The sequence below is a fragment of the Monodelphis domestica genome, chromosome 7 (assembly GCF_027887165.1).
Source record: "Monodelphis domestica isolate mMonDom1 chromosome 7, mMonDom1.pri, whole genome shotgun sequence".
NCBI lineage: Eukaryota > Metazoa > Chordata > Mammalia > Didelphimorphia > Didelphidae > Monodelphis > Monodelphis domestica.
This window is the reverse complement of record NC_077233.1, coordinates 264,620,117-264,639,903: the sequence shown is the minus strand read 5'-3', so window position 1 is coordinate 264,639,903 and position 19,787 is coordinate 264,620,117. Positions and strand designations below refer to the sequence as shown.

General features: G+C 39.0%; 1 protein-coding gene across 1 annotated transcript in view; it reads right to left on the bottom strand.

Moving 5' to 3' along the window:
• Nucleotides 1–19,578, bottom strand: part of LOC100016833 (integrin alpha-M-like) — a 47,622-nt gene extending 28,044 nt beyond the window's left edge. Inside the window, exons 1-14 of the mRNA XM_001370543.4 lie at nt 19,530–19,578; nt 17,872–17,977; nt 17,072–17,175; nt 16,592–16,662; nt 16,367–16,481; nt 12,409–12,539; nt 12,041–12,186; nt 6,539–6,692; nt 6,142–6,292; nt 5,512–5,585; nt 5,160–5,289; nt 4,899–5,041; nt 2,830–2,970; nt 2,513–2,722 (exon numbers count right to left, since the gene is read on the bottom strand). Of these exons, the coding sequence (XP_001370580.1) occupies nt 2,513–2,722; nt 2,830–2,970; nt 4,899–5,041; nt 5,160–5,289; nt 5,512–5,585; nt 6,142–6,292; nt 6,539–6,692; nt 12,041–12,186; nt 12,409–12,539; nt 16,367–16,481; nt 16,592–16,662; nt 17,072–17,175; nt 17,872–17,977; nt 19,530–19,578 (1,725 nt within the window). The remainder of the gene's footprint in view (nt 1–2,512; nt 2,723–2,829; nt 2,971–4,898; nt 5,042–5,159; nt 5,290–5,511; nt 5,586–6,141; nt 6,293–6,538; nt 6,693–12,040; nt 12,187–12,408; nt 12,540–16,366; nt 16,482–16,591; nt 16,663–17,071; nt 17,176–17,871; nt 17,978–19,529) is intronic.
• Nucleotides 19,579–19,787: the final 209 nt, after the last annotated feature.

The following is a 19,787-nucleotide window of genomic DNA, read 5'->3' as shown; positions in this document are numbered from 1 at the left end:
TGCAGGATACAAAATAAACCTACAGAAGTCATCAGCATTTCTATACATCTACAACCCTTTTCAGCAGCAAGAATTAGAAAGAGAAATTCCATTTAAAATCACCCTAGACAATATAAAATACTTAGGAATCTATCTGCCCAGTCAAACACAAGAACTATATGAACACAACTACAAAACACTCTCCACACAATTAAAACTAGATCTAAACAATTGGAAAACATTGATTGCTCATGGGTAGGACAAGCTAACATAATAAAAATGACAATCCTACCCGAACTAATTTACTTATTTAGTGCCATACCTATTGAAATACCAAAAAAACCTTTTTTACTGAATTAGAAAAAACTATAACAAAGTTCATTTGGAAGAACAAAAGATCAAGGATATCCAGGGAAATCATATGAAAAAAAATGCAAAGGAAGGAGGACTTGCAGTCCAAGATCTCAAACTATACTATAAAGCAGTGGTTATCAAAACAATTTGGTACCGGCTAAGAGACAGAAAAGAGGATCAGTGGAATAGACTTGGGGTAAATGACCTCAGCAAGACAGTCTATGATAAGTCTAAAGATGCCAGTTTGTGGGACCAAAACCCAATATTTGATAAAAACTGCTGGGAAAATTGGAAGATAGTATGGGAGAGATTAGGTTTGGATCAACATCTCACACCCTACAGCAAGATAAATTGGGAATGGGTGAATGACCTGAATATAAAGAAGGCAACTATAAGCAAATTAGGTGAATATAGAATAGTATACTTGTCAGATCTTTGGGAAAGGAAAGACTTTAAAACCAAGCAAGAGCTAGAAAAAAATCACAAAATAGGAAATCAATAATTTTGATTACATCAAATTAGTTTTTGTACAAATAAAACTAATGCATCCAAAATTAGAAGGGAAACAACAAATTGGGAAACAATCTTCATTACAAAAACCTCTGACAAAGGTCTAATTACTCAAATTTATAAAGAGCTAAATCAGTTGTACAAAAAAACCAAGCCATTCTCCAATTGATAAATGGACAAGGGACATGAATAGACAATTTTCAGTTAAAGAAATCAAAACTATTAATAAGCACATGAAAGAGTGTTCTAAATCTCTTATAATCAGAGAGATGCAAATCAAAACACCTCACCCTAGCAGATTGGCTAACATGACAGCAAAGGAAAGTAATGAATGCTGGAGGGGATGTGGCAAAGTAGGAACATTAATTCATTGCTGGTGGAGTTGTGAACTGATCCAACCATTCTGGAGGGCAATTTGGAACTATGCCCAAAGGGCGATAAAAGACTGTCTGCCCTTTGATCCATCCATAGCACTGCTGGGTTTATACCCCAAAGAGATAATAAGGAAAAACACTTGTACAAGAATATTCATAGCTGCACTCTTTGTGGTGGCCAAAAATTGGAAAATGAGGGGATGTCCTTCAATTGGGGAATGGCTGAACACATTGTGGTATCTGTTGGTGATGGAATACTATTGTGCTCAAAGGAATAATAAAGTGGAGGAATTCCATGTGAGCTGAAACAACCTCCAGGAAGTGATGCAGAACGAAAGGAGCAAAACCAGGAAAACATTGTACACAGAGACTGATACACTGTGGTACAATCGAATGTAATGGACTTCTCCATTAGTGGCAATGCAGTGATCCTGAACAACCCAGAGCGATCTATGAGAAAGAACACTATCCACATTCAGAGGAAACACTGTGGGAGTGGAAACACAGAAGAAAAACAACTGCTTGAATACACGGGTCGTGGGATATGGTTGGGGATATAGACTCTAAATGAACATCCTAATGCAAACACCAACAACATGGAAATGGATTCTGATTAAAGACACAAGTAATACCCAATGAAATTGCGTGTAGGCTGTGGTAAGGGTAGGTGGAGGGGAGGGAGGGAAACAATGTGATTATTATAACCAAGGAATAATGTTCTAAATTGACTAAGTAAACTAATTCAAATGAGAAAAAAACAAAAAACAAAAAACAAACCCAAATGCGGTCATGAAGAGACATGGACAATACGGAAATATGTATTGCATGAAAATACCAATATAATGTATATCACACAATATAAACTATATCATACTTGGGTAGGGGGCAAGGGATGAAGGGAGAAAATATGAATCCTAAAATGTCAGAAAACAATTGTCAAAAATTGTCTCTAAGTGTAATTGAAAAAAAAAATTTGTCAGACACAGCTGGAGAAATGACTGAACAACAACAAATATAATAACATTTATGCTTAAGTGCAAAGACTCCTTTTAAAAATCTTTACCCTCTTCTTTGAAGCAAAGGGATTTGCACACAGCAGGTGTGGGAGAAATACTTGTTAAACTGAATAGATACAATTACTTTTATGTATGAATTAGTATGATTATAATACTCTTATGATTTGGGAGGAAAGCTTTCGGTCACAAAGACAATAGGGCAAAGTGCCTACCTTTAAAGAAATCTAGAGAAACATGAGATACTCAAAGGAATCAAGTTGGGAGGCATAAATGGTTCACCTGGCTATAGGAAGAGTTGATGGTGGATCCATCCATTCCAAGAAACAAATAGACAGCTCCTCGATTCTCTTCCTCTCCTGGTGCCCCAACAGCCACATCTGTAATTTTATCTCCATTCAAGTCCCCCAGAACAGCCAGGGCTGCCCCAAAACGACCCAGTAGATGCCCTTGTTGCCCTCGAAGGACAATTTCACAATTCCATTTAGCCCTCTGCAAAACAAAAATTTTAAGACACTCTAAACACCCTTCCAGTCATTCATTTCAGATATCATCTCTACCCAAGACCCATGTTTCCTGTCTCCCATCAATCTACTTACCCCCCGAGGTAAGGGGCAGATAGATACTTGGCCCCCCTGGTTACGTTCATAATAATGAGGAGCCCCAATAAGGATCAGGTCAGTGTTGCCTTTTCTGTTCATACCTACTGCACAGACAGTTGCTCCAAAATAGGAACCAACCTGAAGAAGACAAAGATAAAGTTATTTATTGATCTCGACAGGGATTTTGACTTTATTCCTGTGGAGGAAATGTGCCAGGGGCAGCTAGGTAACAGTGGATAGAGGACCAGGTCTGGAGTTTGGAAGACCTAGGTTCAAATGTGACCTCAGATGCTTCTTAGCTGTGTGACCCTGAGCAAGTCACTTAACTCCAATTGCTTAGCCCTTGATGCTCTTTTGTCTTAGATTAACATTAAGACAGAAGGTAAGGGTTAAAACTGGGCGTATAACCTTTTTGATCATGAGGAGAGTACTAGATGAGCTCAAAGCCCCTTCCTTCTCTCATATTCTATGTTTTATTTGTAAGCAACAGGGCAGGAAATGGAACGCATTCAAATGATATCAGTTTCTTATATCCCCTGACTAAGTAAGCAGAGTAAAGAGTTTAAAAGGTTCTATTGTCAGCTGGGCTGACCTTGTGACAGAGTTGTCATTATCAGCCTACCCTCAGGTCTTACCTTTAACTACGAATGCAGGTAGTTTGATCTGCAAAATTTCCTTGGGGAAACCTCATAGCACAAGACCTCAAGTAGGGAAAGCTCTCCAAGAAGCCACCTCCCCACCCCAGAGCTGCCTTGTTCTGCCATGACTGTGTTGCTTTGTTCTCTTGCTCTTTTTTCTTCCAACATATGGGGTTGGCTCAGAGCAGCATAGCTGTGATTCAGTCACTTCAGTCATGCCTAATTCTTTGTGACCCCAATTGGGGTTTTCTTGGCAAAGATATTGAAGTGATTTACCATTTCTTTCTCTGGATCATTTTATTTTATTTTAAAATTTTTACTTTCTGTCTTAGAATTGATACTAAGTATCAGTTCCAAGGCAGAAGAGTGGTAAGGGCTAGGCAACTGAGGTTAAGTGACTTGCCCAGGGTCACACAGCTAAGAAATGTCTGAAGTCACATTTGAACCCTGGACCTCTCATCTTGAGGCCTGGATCTCTCTCCACTGAGCCACCTACCTGATTCTCCAGATCATTTTATAAATGAGGAAACAGAGGCAAACAGAACTAAAGAACTTGCTTAGGGAGACATAGTCAGTGTCTGAGACCAGATTTGAACTCAAGGAGATAAGTCTTCCTGACTTCAGAGCCAGAACTCTTCTCCACTGCATCATCTGACTGCCCTTATGGGCAATGTAGTGGGCCAGCCTAAAAGTCTCACATGCTTATTTATAGTTGTCTACAATTTGGTCTCAAATTGAAAGGGAGGCTGGTGCTCTTATTAGGACTACTGGCAACACCTGCCATTCTCCGGCCTCCACAGATCAATTATCTTGTCTACCTGATTGAAGGTACCTAACCAGCAGCTAAAGAGAATTCTGATTCCTTCAGATTTGCATATCATGAAGAAAGTCTTATCTTCCAAGTTGCACAAACCACCATCCTTTTTTTCCCCTATGAATCTGTAATTGCTTACATGTGTGTCGATGTTGGTGAACCTATGGCACATATGCTGGAGAATGGGGGGGGGGGTGCTCCCTTCCCCTCTCCACAAGTACCTGAGCACATTTCTCACATGACCTGCCCCTCTGCCCAGCAGCCCAATGGGAGCATTTTGTCCCTACCCTGTCTGGGGTAAGGCAGAGGGGCTGGTGAGAGGCTTGCAGTTTGGGCACTTGGTCTATAAGGTTCACCTTCACTGGTTTATGTCCTTATCAGTCTTGATTCCTGTGTTCATTTTTGTCATGCTTAAAATAACTTGGATAAAAATGACTGACCACAAGAAGCTGCCATGAAAGTGAGGAGATGGCTATACTGAGGCTACAACCATGGGAAAGAATTCCACAGCCTCAGAAAGTGGGAATGAAAGCAGCAAGCTGTTGAATTTTGTCATCTTTTTCTCTTCCCTTCCTCTCTGCATTTACACTAGACCCAACATTCACATCACTCACCTGTTGCCCCTTGACTTCAGCTGTCTTCTCCCAGGTGTTAAAACTCTTTTTAAACATTGCCACCATCCCCATGTGTTGATATCGAGGAGCTCCCATGATCAGACTCTGGGTGTTTTTTTGAACAGCAACATCAACAGAATAACCTGAAGAGATGAACCCGCAAAATAGGGAGTGTATTCTCTCTTGGGGATCCCACTTGAAATGAGGGAAGATTCTTCTTCAGAACTCTCATGCTCTCAAACATGAGGGTATCTTCCTTACCCAGATAAGCATCATTCATGTCCAAGTTCACCCGGGTTGTATTGATGAAGATGGGTTTATTCTGTGTTTGGTATAGAAAGGCTCCACCAGACCAGTCAAAACTCCCCACTGTACCCAGTAGAGGCCCATCCTAGGAGGAAAGGGTATATTAGAACTAGAGGGGAAATCCTTATTACTTAGCAGGATTGTGCTCACATTCCACTTTCTCTGCCATGGAAAGAATTGATGAGGTACTCCAGATAGGAGAAATGATTCCTACAGACTTTCCAATCATCCTTCTGGATCCTAACCTAGTTTACAAAACTTGTCCTCCCTTTCCTCACTCCCCTGGCTTTGTGTAAAATCCACTCACATTGGTGAATACGGCACTGAAGCCTTCTTGAGACATCTCATGCTCGAAAGAACTATTGCCTCCTGACTGGGTACCTGTGAAAGACAAAATGCCCAAATTTAGAGAGGGTAGAGAAGGTTGTGTGGGCAGCTAGGTGGTACAGTGGATGGAGCACCATTCCTGAAGTTAGGAAGACCTGAATTAAAATTCCACCTTAGATATTAAGCTGTATGATCCTGGGAGAGTCACTTAATCCTCTTTGCCTCAGTTTCCTCATCTGTAAAGTGAGCTGGAGAAGGAATGGCAAACTATTCTGATATCTTTGCCAAGAAAACCCCAAATGGAGTCACAAAGAATTAGACATCACTGAGCAACAGCAACAAAAAGAGAACTGCATAAGGAGAATTAGGGGAAGAGAATCTAGTTAATTCTAATTCCAAAGAACAGACTAGAAAGGATTTAGAGGCTGGAAATCAAAAGACTTGTGTTTTGGTAAAAAGGAAGGAGAATGCTTACTAGAAAGAATAATATAAAATTAATTACTTTGGAATTAGGCTTAGGAGACCAGAGATCTAGTGACATGTGCGGGGGTGGGGGTGGTGGGGGTGGAAGATACGGCCCCAATCTTGGGCACTGGGAACTACTTCTCACCTTCAATGGCAAAGATCTTCTCTTGCAATTGGTTCTGGATGTTCTTCAGAGCATCAAAGTTATTCACCTGAAACACATGCTCCTGTGCTGGCTGGGAGGCGATGGTCCTGAGTTCTTGTCGGGCAGATGGAGTGTTAAAGGCATATCCCACCTATTAGCAGGGAACAGGGAATAGCAGCAGAATCAGGGTCAGCATGGGAGCAGGTTCTCAACTTCTGGAAATCTCTGAGGAAAGGGAATCTCAACTCTGTTTCCTTTGTTAGCAGACAATAAGGTTCATGGGTTGGCAAAGGAATTTTAGAGTGCATTTGTGTCTTAAGAGAAAACTGCAGGGAGGAGAAGGCAAGAATAACTATCCTTGAGAAAGAACCAGGGAGAAAGTCTCCTTGTGCCATACCCCAATTGCATATCGAATGACTCCCTCTTTCTCTGCCTCGGGGATGACATCTCTATAATTCAGGGAGTCGCCTTGTATCTGACCATCTGTGATAACAATGAGGATCTTTTTGGCATCTTTTCGGGCTCCATTCCATTCCTGAAATAGTTCTCGTCTGTTCAAGAAAGAAAGGGAGACAGTTTTCAATTTCCCCTAAAGATTTAAGGGATTTTGAGGGGAAGGCCCCGAGAATTTGGGAAAGGGACATGACACATTTTTAGCTGATCCCTGAGGTGTGCTTGATTTGGAGCAAAGGAGAGTAGAAGATGAATATAATATAGGACTGAGCTATAATAAATTCTAGGAGAGGGGATGCATGGAAGAAGGACTTAGTCAGTTCCTGAGGTAAGATAGAGGTGTCTCCTTGATAATAACCATTGGCCCATTAACCACTGTTCCATTACAACCATCATTTATGAAGTGCCTCCTTAATTTTAAAAGGCTCTGTACCAGAGGGTAGCTGGGTGGCTCAGTGGATTGAGAACCCGGCCTAGAGACAGGAGGTCCTAGGTTCAAATCTGGCCTCAGACACTTCCCAGCTGTGTGACCCTGGGCAAGTCACTTAACCCCTATTGCCTAGCCTTTGCTGCTCTTCTGCCTTGGAGCCGATACACAGTATTGACTCGAAGATGGAAGGTAAGGGTTTAAAATAAATAAATAAGAAAATAAAAGGCTCTGTGCCAGGTACTACAGGTACCTGAACAAAACATCAACCAAACAAATTAGTTTTCTAGACCTGGGTGAAGGGGAAATGTTTGAGGAGGACTTTGGAAAAGATATCAGAGTAGATGGTTATATAGGAACCTACTCTTTTATAATCTCCTTCACACACACACACACACACACACACACACACACACACACACACACACAAACCAATAAGAATGTTGAAATTAAATTCTCAGAGATTCTCACATAAAAATAAAAAATGAACAGTGAACAAACTGAGAGCACTCACACAATGAATATGCATTTTGAAATAGGAGACAGAAGAAGTTTTCAGAAGGAATGTATATTGAAACAACATCCATAGTTGCATAAGAAACAATATAGGACTTTCTGAAATATACGATTACATCTTGGGAGGAAGTAATAATGAAATTTTGTAATTTTGAAATCAGCATGGAGAAAATGTCAAGAAAATGGAAACACGATCAGAATTGATATAGTAGAGAGAAGAAAGACATAAATGAGACAACAACCTCAAGATCAGCAAAAAATGAAGTAGCAAGATTGTAAAGTAACATATTTGGAAGTCGCAGAATGGGAGAACAGATAAAGAAGCAAAAGCTTTAAATTTACAGTGATTGAAGAAAAAATTAATTGTAGAGAATTGAAAGGGAAACCCTCTTACAGGGATGAAAACAGTGACATACTTTACATATAAAGATTCAGAGACCTCTCAAAAGGAGAAACTCACATTTGAATTGTTAAGTGTATGACTGCCACAATTCAAAACTATGTTAAAGCAAAAAAAATAAAAACAAAAATCCTTAAGATGCCCGAAGGATAACTTCAAATCTTATAGGATTTTCTATAAACACTTCACACACACACACACACACACACACACACACACACACACACACACACACACACATATCCCAAACTCCACCCCAACACAGACTTGAAATATGCCAGTGATCTATTTATTAGCATCTCAACCCAGAACAAGCTTGAATTTATGTCTCCCAGATCTAAACCTGGGCCAGAGAATTGTAAGTACAGACTACAGAGGCAATAATCAGACTTCAGCCTAGATCACTTAGGACACAGTGAAAGTTTGGAGGTCCCTAGCCTTAGCCAACCCAGAGAGAGATCCTGAGAAGCCAGCACTCAATACCATGAGAAAATAGCAGGATTCCAGGGAATAATGATCAGAGCAAAACACAGGCTGGGAAAAGAGTAAAACAAACCCATGATACTCAGGAGCTCTTGCAAATTTAAAAAAGCTCTTCAGATCTGGTAAAAGAGAACTCTAGCACATTGCTGCCCAGAACCATCAACCATTCTTCATAGCACATAGTTTCCAAATATCTTGAAATCCTGGCACTCTCCTTTGAAGATGCTCTATTTGGCAATATCTTGATTAAAATGAGATACCCACAACCAAATTATATATTCTATGCCATTTGACTAAGCCAAAATTCAGCAGAACTCAAACTACATTTCTAATCCCATATCTCAGGATTACATTAGATGATAGTAAGGTTACAAAGCTGACTCATTTTGCCCCGTAGCCTATTTGAACTTTCCCAGGTCCTGTCTAGTCTTGACTCTCTCATCTTGTTCTTTTGCAATTAACTTTTGAGCCAAATGTGGGACTGAACTTTCATCCCCAGGAGGGCAATAACAGAGAAGAGGAAAAGGTTCGGATTGAGTTTCAAGCCCCTATGGAATATGGATTCTTCATTCATCCAGAGAAATTACTTCTGCCAAACAATGAGAAAGATCAGTCAAACCTGGTCAAGGTACTTTAAATCCATTGGGATAGGGTTGAGCAAGAAAATTTGAATTGTTCTAGCTAGCTAGCTAACGTGAAAAGGCAGAAAACCTTCTGATTTTGATGGTCAGGGAACCCTCAGCTACTTGGATTCCATATTCCATTGGGCTTTTCTACATTAACCCAGTCTCTCTCCATGGCCTATGGACTTCCCGTGCATCATGTGCTACAAATCTTGATTGAGACTTGGCTTCCTGGTAACTAACTTAGTTTTTCTAAATTTAGTAAACCATCTGCCCCAGATATCTAGTATCTAGAGTATTTTGTTCAGCTCTAGACACCATATTTTAGGATGATAATAATAATAATGAACAACTATTCACCACAATAAATAATAATGCAATATACTTATTATAGTAGGTATTTTATATAACTATCATAATATAATAAATATATTTGAATAAATAATAATCCTATAAATACATATCTGAATACGTTTGTTATTATTTATTATTATTTTTATAATTATATATATAAATATAATATATATTAATTAAATAGATAATTATATATATGTGGGCATCTCATATATATATAATTATAATTATAATTATTATTGTTGTACTGATCAGCTATTATTTTATAGTATTTAAATAATTATTATAACAACAAATATATTAAAATAATAGATCATTCATAAGTAATAATTAAATAAATATTTATAAGTGTGTGTACGATTTTTATTTATTCTTATGCTATTTTTATATTTAAAAAATATTATATGTGATATAATTTTAATTATATTTTCATATTTAATAACATGTTATTTCAGACAGTATTTTGTGTAATTATACTATAATAACAAATATATTAAAATAAATATAGATACTACATGAGTAATATATGAAATACTAATAATAAGTATTTCAAATTGTTATTTGGTTATTATTATTATTGTTATTGTCTAGGGATGAGTCATGGTGTTCAATGTCCCATAGCATCTAGAATATTTTGTTCTGTTCTAGGCATGATATTTTAGGAAGGAACTTGGTATCTAAAGTGAGTCTCTAGCATAGTCATACTGATTGAAACGCTGAATATGTACCCTGAATAATTGCTCTCTACCCCAATTTTTTTCGAGTCTATGAAGGGCTATCCCTTTTAATGCTTTTGTCTTCCCTCTGTTGATTTTCTTCAATTTCTCCTATAGACATTTTGTTTGGATGTAGTGAACCTTCCAGAAACTCATGGGAAAAGAGTTCCTTTTCCCAGGTGTGTGTGGAAGGTTCACTACATTTGTTGGCCATTGCTTTCATGCTGTCTCCCCCATTAGACTGTGAATTTCTTGAGAGCAGGGTCTTTTTTTGGCTTGCTTTATATCCCTGGCACTTAGCACTAGACTTGGAATGAAATGGGTCCTTACTAGATGTTCATTGAATGACTGTTTACTAATTCTGTCATGTGAAAATGGAATTGGATGTGTTCTGCTTGACCAAAGAGTTAGGTGCAGTGAATAGAAGTCGCAAAGACACAGTTTTAGGCTTTGCTTCTTAACAATTAGAGAAATACAAAAGTAGTATTGGGTACCAGTGGAGATACTGGACTCTCCCTCAATGGATGTGTTTAAGCGAAGGTTGGATGACCTTGGAAATGTTGTAGAGATAACTATTGTCTAGAAATATCTTTGATATGACTTGTAAGTCCTTTTGAATGCTCAGATTTTGTGATCTGGTATTCATCTTATTAGTTTTGGCCCATTGTTCCTATCTATGGAGTTCATTTTAGATTTCTGGGTTGTCTTTCGTCTTGTTAGCTATTGCTTTAACTTTGTGTTATGTGCAAATCTATATAAATTTGCAATCGAAACCTTCATCCAACAACTGATAAAAATATTGAATAAAATTGAGTTTTTGGACAGAATCCCATGGCACTCCACTAAATAACAATAATATTAAGAACTGATTGATACAATCACAATCACATTAAATATTTAGAAGAAAATATCATTTTAAGATTTGCCACATGCTTTATATCTGTTATTTCATACGATCCCCACTAGATGTCACAAGATACCTCCTAGATTGAGGAGGTATTCATTAATGCTCTAGATAGGACGATCTGAACCTTCCTTAATATACAAAGAACAGATAAAAATAACTCAGAAGAACAGAAGACTAAGGATTTTAATCAGTCTTTTTATGTCAGTCTGTTATACTCTATAGAAATGTTATACTCTATGGAGCAGGAACCCTATTCCCTGTTATATTGGAGTTGTTGAGTCATGTATGACTGTTCCTTACTCCATTTGGGGTATTCTTGGCAAAGGTATGGGAGTGATTTACCATTTCCTTCTCCAGATCCTTTTATAGATGAGGAAACTGAGCAAATAGGGTTTAGTGTGCTCAGGGTTACACATCTAGTAAGTGTCTGATGCCAGATTTAAACTCAGAAAGATGAGTCTTCCTGACTCCAGACCCAGTGTTCTATCCACCATACTACCCAGCTGCCCCACTTTCCCTGTAATAGAGGAACTACTCTAGTTCTTTAGTATTTTGTGGGGTTACATTAGGAATATTGTGTGAAAGAACATAGGATTTTTAGAATCAAAGATTAGATCAAGAGACTCTCTTGTCCAATCTTCTAATTTTATAGAGGAAACTGAGGCAGAGGGGTCAAGTGACTTGCTCAAGGTCACTCAGTAAGGGTGAAAGACAAGATTTGAACCTGGGTCCTTGAATCCAAAAGCATCCATTGTATAAGCTGCCTCCATAGGTTATAAGGAAGCAGGTTTTGCTTCCATTATAAGAAAGGACTATTAACTAGAACTAGCTCTCCAACAATGAAACATCCCTCCTTGGGAATATTTCTGTCAGAAGTCTAGATAAAAAGACTGAAAGACCATGTTTCGAGGATCCCATAGGAAGGATTTCTACATGGTGTAAGAGGTAGGACCAAATAATCTCAAAGATCGCTGCAGACTCTAAAATTGTATTATTCCAACTTGTAAATCAAGAGCTTACACTACTTTTCTAATGCCTGAGGCTGTGTGGGTCTTCCCATTTAGCTGCTCAATCGGACCGACCAGATTTTTTGAAGTAGGATCATTCTTGAAATTGTTGAAGGTGAAATGTGTCTTGAAGTCATCGGAATACTGCATCAGAGAAAACTGGAAGAGTTTGGGGAGAATGTCTTGGGTTACTGCTTCTAGAGAAGTCCCCATTCAGAGCCCCTGTCCAGAAAGACCAGATATTTACTCCAGTTCTATCAGACTTTTTGAAACGATTTGACTTCCAAACCCACTGCTCATCCTTCTCATCCCCAACTCCCATTCCGACTTATTTCTAGTAACGTAATTTGGATATCTCCCAATTCATCTCGAAGCCCTCACCTGCGTATCAGTTCCCTTGAACTGGTCCATCACCGTCATGACAAAATTCTTCATCTGTACAAACTGCAAAGGTCTAATGCTACCAGAGCCATCAATCAGGAAGACAATGTCATTTGCTTGCTTCGGGCATTCTGGGCAAAGGCAAGAAATGAAACATTACTTATTACAGATAATGATAATCATAAAGTAATAGTGGTTGAGTCATTTTCAGTTGTGTCCAACTCCTTGTGATCCCCTTTGAAATTTTTCTCTTTGGCAAAAATACTGAAGTGGTTTACCATTTCCTTCTCCAGCTTGTTTTACAAATGAGGGTACTGAAGCAGAGTTATGTGACTTGCCCAGGGTTACACCGCTAGTAAGTGTTTGAGGCTGGATTTGAACTCAGGAAGAGGAGTCCTTCTGACCCCAGGCCTGGTATTCCATCCACTGTGCCACTCAGATACAAAATAATAGATTTGGGAGGGAAAAAATTACATGGTCAGTGTGTGTGTTTAGGCTTTTGGGGAGATTAGAACACAACCAATTGATATTTCCTTAACCTACGTCCCTAGATAAGTCCACTCAAAAACCCAGGTACCGGGGCACTTGGGTAGCTCAGTGGATTGAGAGCTAGCCCTAGAGACGGGAGGTCCTAGGTTCAAATCTGGCCTCCGACACTTCTTAGCTGTGTGACCCTGGGCAAGTCACTTGACCCCCATTGCCTAGCCCTTACTGCTCTTCTCTGCCTTGGAGCCAATACACAGTATTGACTCCAAGATGGAAGGTAAGAGTTAAAAAAAAAAAACCCAGCTACCCTGTTTCTTCCCTAGAATCCTAATGCATTACCTCTAAGTATTCTGGTATCCCTAAGTACTCTTTCCTTCAGAGAATGAGTTTCTAAATGTTTGAGATCTTGCTGACATGGGTCTTTCATCAGTGTAGAAGGTAACTCAATCATGTGTTCTCATCTTGTATATATTTTTTGTCTTTTAACAATTATACGTAAATTTTTATTGCTTTAGTTTGTTTTGACATCACGTATGTTTCCCAGTGGGGCAGCTAGGTGGATGTGGATCAAAGCCTAACATCTTTTGCATCAATGTATTGTTTTATTGGGGGGTTTTGTATAAATGTGCTCTTACAACAATGATCAATATGGAATTGTGTTCTACATGATAATACATGTAATTTCTTATCATCTCCAGGTGGGGGGGAGTGAGGGGAGGAAAGGAGATTGTTTGGATCTTATAATTTTTGAAATGTATGTTGAAAATTATTATTATGTGTAATTAGGAACATACAATATCTTTGAATTAAAATTTTAATGTGTTCATAAGATATTATTTGCTTATTGAAATACTCTTTCCTGGCCATATACATGTATGTACGTATGTGGATTGTTATATGGTCATTCAGTTGTGTCTGACTCTTTGTGATCTTAAAATTTTCTTGACAAAAATACTGAAGTGGTGTGCCATTTCCTTCTCTAGTGTTTCCCCATTTCCTTCTCAGATGAACAATTGAGGTAGATAAGAGTAAAACAGCTTGCCTAGAACCATATAGCTGGTAAGTATCTGAGTTTGGATATAAATTCAGGTCTTTCTGAGTCTATGTCCAGTGCTCTATCCACTGTGTCTGCTGTTATTCCTGCTGCTATTGTTTGTGTGTGTTGGGGGTGGAGGCTAGTTTATCTTCTTATTCTTCAGCCAACATAACATATTGAAACAGATTAAATACAGAAGTAGACATAAGAATCTAGCTGTCTTCTATTAAGTCAAGCATTGAAGAACTTTGCAAAAAAAGTCAAACAATGCTACTTTTATAATTTTTTATTTTGAAAAATATAGTTATTTCCATAAAAACATTATATGTTGACATGTAATGGACTTATTATTGTCATTTTAATTAATTACTAATGGACAATTTCTAACATGTAAATATTGATAGGTATACCCATATAAACAAGAGTTCTTTGTGGTCCTCAATAATTTTTAAGAGTTTAAAGTGATCCAAAGACTCAAAAATTTGAGAACTACTAGCCTAGAGTATTCCAGTAGCTTTCTAATAGGTCATCTTGGGTCAATGGCCTCCCTTCAATCCATCCTTCACACCGCTATTAAATTAATCTTTCTTAAGGCACAGATCTTACTGAGTCATTTTTCTTTTCAAAACTTTTCAGTGGTTCCCTGTTGACTGCCAAGTAAAATCTACATATTGTAGACTGGCACTGAAGCTTTTCTTTCTTTCTTTTTTTTTTAAACCCTTACCTTCCATCTTGGAGTCAATACTGTGTATTGGCTCCAAGGCAGAAGAATGGTAAGGGATAGGCAATGGGGGTCAAGTGACTTGCCCAGGGTCACACAGCTGGGAAGTGTCTAAGGTCAGATTTGAACCTAGAACCTCCCATCTCTAGGCCTGGCTCTCAATCCACTGAGCTACCCAGTTGCCCCCCTGAAGCTTTTCAAAATTTGTAACAATCTCCTTTTATTGAAATCCTGGTTAACCTTCAAGACTTCAGTGAAGTTTTACTATTCCTCCACAGCCATCCCCTTCCCTTTACCCTCATTCAATCTTTTTTTTTTTTAAACCCTTACCTTCTGTCTTGGAGTCAATACTGTGTATTGGCTCCAAGGCAGAAGAGTGGTAAGGGCTAGGCAATGGGGGTCAAGTGACTTGCCCAGGGTCACACAGCTAGGAAGTGTCTGAGGCTGGATTTGAACCTAGGACCTCCCGTCTCTAGGCCTGGCTCTCAATCCACTGAGCTACCCAGCTGCCCCCTCCCTCATTCAATCTTAAATAATTTCTTTCTGGGAAAGATCACCTTTTTACCCTTCTTATGTTCTTGTCCTAGTCTCTATTCTGTATTTTAATTACTTATTAAATTACAGTAGAAAGAGATAGTATGATAGTAAATAAAGGATAAAGGTCAGAATCTGAAATACTTTGGTTCCAATATTACCTTCGATGTTTACTACCTGCGTGACCTGGGGAAGTCATTTAACTTCTGTGTGCTTCAGGTAACTCCCTAGGACAGATCTCTTAGCAGTAAGTGGAGAGATACATTTGTGGAAGGCATTCCCAAGCTGAGAGTTCTCTGGGCTGATGAAATCACTCTGTGTCTTCAAGTAATGGTAGCTTTGCACACGTGTAAACTCCAAAAGAGCAAAGCCTTTGTCTTTTTATCCTTAGTCTCTGTAATTTTATATACTTTTTTATAATTTATAATTTTAACAATAAATTTATTATTATACTACTATATATAATATATAAGAATTTTATAATTTTTCTTTGTTCCCCTCTCAGTGCCTAGTATGATACATGGTAGACATTGTTGAAACAATGATGAATGGATATTTGATAGGCACTTAGTAGTTGTGGAAACAATGTTAAATAAATGTGTGATACATAGCAGGCATTTAAAAGTTGTTGAAACAATGATGAATGAATGATACATAGTAGCTGCTTAATAGTTTTGAAATAATGAATGAATGAATGGATGGATGGATGGATGGATGGATGGATGAATGGATGGATGGATGGATGGATGGATGAATCTTTGTTCTGCCTGGGACTCAGGGATAGGATGACCTCAGGAAGAATCCTCTGGATGGTGCTGATCTGGCCCACAGTTCTCTTGGGCTCTGTTTAATTGCAGCATTTCAGTATTTTAACAACCCCTTTGGGGATACTCATATGTCCTATATTGGAAAGTGGCCTCTATCTATAACTGATGTTATAGATATCAAATATGGGTGTCCTTGAGGGTCTGATGTAACACCCCTAAAAAGCCCGGGTCAACACCGGACAAATACTCTCTGCTTTCTCAGCATTGAGATTAAATCGGAGATATTGTGTCTTTGTTGTTGTAAAAGAAGCTGATTTCAGGCTGCTGGGAGCTGTGGCTCACTGATGTATGCACTATCAGTTCCACCACAGTTGAGGCCCCCCAAGAATCCAGGCACCCCAATTAGGGCCTTACCTTGTAGGGATTCAGGGAAATTAAGTTCCTGCTTCAGGTCTGAATCCAACATGAAGCACAAGCCATTGACATATGCGTTCTCGTTGCATGTTCGGCGGACGACAGGACCACAGGCCTGGGGAGTAGAAGGAGTTTGAGGGAAACTCTCTTGCCACATTTAGACACTGGACTGTCCAGGCCCCACCTCTCCCTGCCTTCTGGACTCCACGATAGGAGTTGACTTACCAAAAGCTTTTGGGAGTTTTCTTTGGCAGTCAGAGTAAGTCCTAGGGCCATGTTTACTGCCTGTGGGGGGGCTGAGAAGAGGACGGAGACATGTATAGTCACACAACAGAGAGTACGTAGCATTGGGGGCTATCAACTATTTGGGCGTATGCACCGTTGTACTGGGAGCTCCAGTGGAGGATGTCTCCATCCTAAGAAACACAGAGTGTCCGGAGAGTCCGAGGAAAACTATCTAGATGGGCGTGTGCACACACACATTTTGAGGGAAGGGAAATGGGGATGGGTGCCAAAGTTCCAGTTAAATGGTGGGGAATAGGCACCTTGAATTCTAGACAAGGAACTCAGTCTGGGAGGTAGAGCAGAGGCTGAGGGGTGAACAGCGGGGTTTCCTGGCATCCTAATAGGTATTTCCCAACGTCCTAGAGTAGAGAGAACAGCGAGAATAAAGGATGGCATCCCAGGGCAGGGGCTGTTACTCACTATTAATGGGAATGGTCATACAGGTGCCAGTGCCAAATTCACAGTTGTAGAGTTGCCCTGTTTGGTTAGGCGACGTTCTCTCTAGGGGCGCCCCAATCACCACTCTGTGGGGAGAAGCTTGAATCTAATAATACCATAAGGGACAAGCTATGCAAAGGACCTCCCGCTTGGGAGCAATAAAGATGGAGGAGAAAGCGATATTCTCTAGAAGGAACTGGGAAGGGGAAGAGATGGGGAACATAATCTAGATAGAGGAAGGGAAGGCTTTCACAGGCAGAAAAAGAATTGCTGTAATTCAGAGCTTTGTTTTAATCCTTATTTAATTCTTGAGTCTGAGAGAGGGATGGTTGTGATTTTCTCCTGAACTGTTAAAAATGGAAAAGGCATCTGAGATCAAAGAGGGGACTGGTAGGCTTTGGATAAGTTTCTCTAAATCTCTTAACTTCTAAATTATAAGATTATAGATTTAGAATTAAAAGGGACCTTAGAGGTTGGAGAAGTCATTTCATCCAGGCTCTTTATTTTATTGTTGTTATTCAATCTTTTCAGTCATGTCTGACTCTTAGTGACCCAATTTGATCTTGGCAAAGAAACTAGAGTGGTTTGCCATTTCCTTCTCTAGCTCATTTTACTGATGAAGAAACTGAGACAAACAGGGTCAAATGACTTGCCCAGGGTCACAGAGCTAGTAAATGAAGGTCAGATTTGAAGTCAAGATGAGAGTCTTCTTGACTTCAGGCACTCTATCCACTGAGACACCCAGCTGCCCATTTTACAGATGAGGTAATGAAAGTCTTTACCCAGCTTGCTTGAACTGGACCACGGTCTGCCCAAACCCATCTCCATTTTCCTGGAAGATTGTTGGATTCTCAGTGTCCAAATTGAAACCATGACAAGAGATTAGCCCTGAAGAGAGGGATGGTGGGAGATGATGTGAGGAGAAATGTTTTCCTTCTTTCCTTAGATTTCTCTTCTAAAATTTACCGCTTTCCAGACTTCTCATAGACTTATTCCAGGTTTGTAGTTTCCCTCAGTGCTTAGCTCTTTCCTCAATCACACTTTTCTCTAAGGTAATTTTAATGCCATTTCTTCTAGCTCTTGGATTTCCTACAGTGTCCCACTGTTAACTAGTTGCCCTTTTGCTATCTTATTGCTCTGCCCAATATCATTTTTTCTTTCTACTCAGTTATGCAATCTCTCCATTAAAAAACAAAACAAAACAAACCAGTTTTCTTCTTTGATTTAACCTTCACTATTTTTCCTTACTCCCTGGGGGGGGGGAATATATACATATATATATATACACACACAAAAGGGAAATAGTCCATTTCTATCTTTTCTCCTCCAGAAATCAGATAAGAGTCAACTCTGCTCCAATCCCTCCTCCTCCTCCTCCTCCTCCAAACATTAGATACAATAAACACTTTAGTATACTTTTAAGATTTATTATTATCTGATGATAATTTTATTTTTATTATTTTAATTTATTTGTTTATTTGTTATTTTTTATTCTCTATAGTTATTATTATTAAAGTAAATAAATGTTATTTACTTTAAATTATTTTACTTCCTGGGAAATCAGAACTAGGAAAAAGAAGGTTAAATCAAAGAAGAAAACTAGGGTCAGAAAGACCTGAGCTGAATTTCTGCCTGAAACATATAAGCTGTGTGACCTTGGACAAGTCACTTAACTTTTATTTGCCTCATTTTCCTCAACTATAAAATGAACATAATTATAGCATCTACCTTACATGGTTTTCTGAGGATCAAATGAAATAATATTTGTAAAGTGCTTAGCATAGTTTTCCTAGCACATGGTAGGTGCTTATATAACATTATTCTCTTCCCTCCCTAGACTGCTAAAGACATTTTAGCCACACACAAAAGTAAGAACTCCTTGTTTAATCCTTTTCCCAATAGGTTCTTAAACCCCCTAATCTCAGTCCCTTTATAGAGTCCTATCCCTTATTTTTTATTCATGTATATTCAGTTCAAGTGTATATAGGAAAAAAGTTTAACAATTGACTCTCCAAAAATGTATGCACATTGCACATTTAAATTTAATCTGCATTATTAACATTTTCTGCAATACCTTCTTAAAACTAAGTCAATAAATCAAGCTGTCTTGTAAAGTTGGTGCCTGACCTACTCACTCTGAATGCTCACTCTGAAATTTTAAAAATGGGTAGAGGGTAAGATCTGGCTCCAGCACAACTCCTCCACCCCTCCACCCCGTCCTCAGTCTCTCTTTCTATTTCTATTCATGTTTATTCAGCTCTTCCTCTCCATCCAACCAATCCCTAAAATATCTGACCTCTTTCTCCACCCGGAGTCTTCTTCTCTTATGTTTTAAAAAAATAAATAAAAAAGAGGAAGGGATGTACCTGGAGGGAGGCTGCTTGCACCCTGAGGTATAGAGAGGGAGAACTTGTTCCAGTTCTGAGTGACCCTTACTCACCCATTAGCAGGAAAAGGGCACCGGAGGCCCCCGGTGGAGTCTGTCCCATTGTGATGCTCTGGGCTCCAGGATTCAGAGCTGCTTCTAAGTAGCAGCTAGAAAACTGATGAAAGAGATGGAGGAACTACAGGATAGAAATGGTCGTGAAACTAGGGGCTAGGGAGGAAGAGAAAGGAGAAGGAAAAGAAAGAAATTCATTCATTGGTGCTATTGACACATAGCCTTAGATTTAGTTTCCTGCTGGACCCAGTTATATTG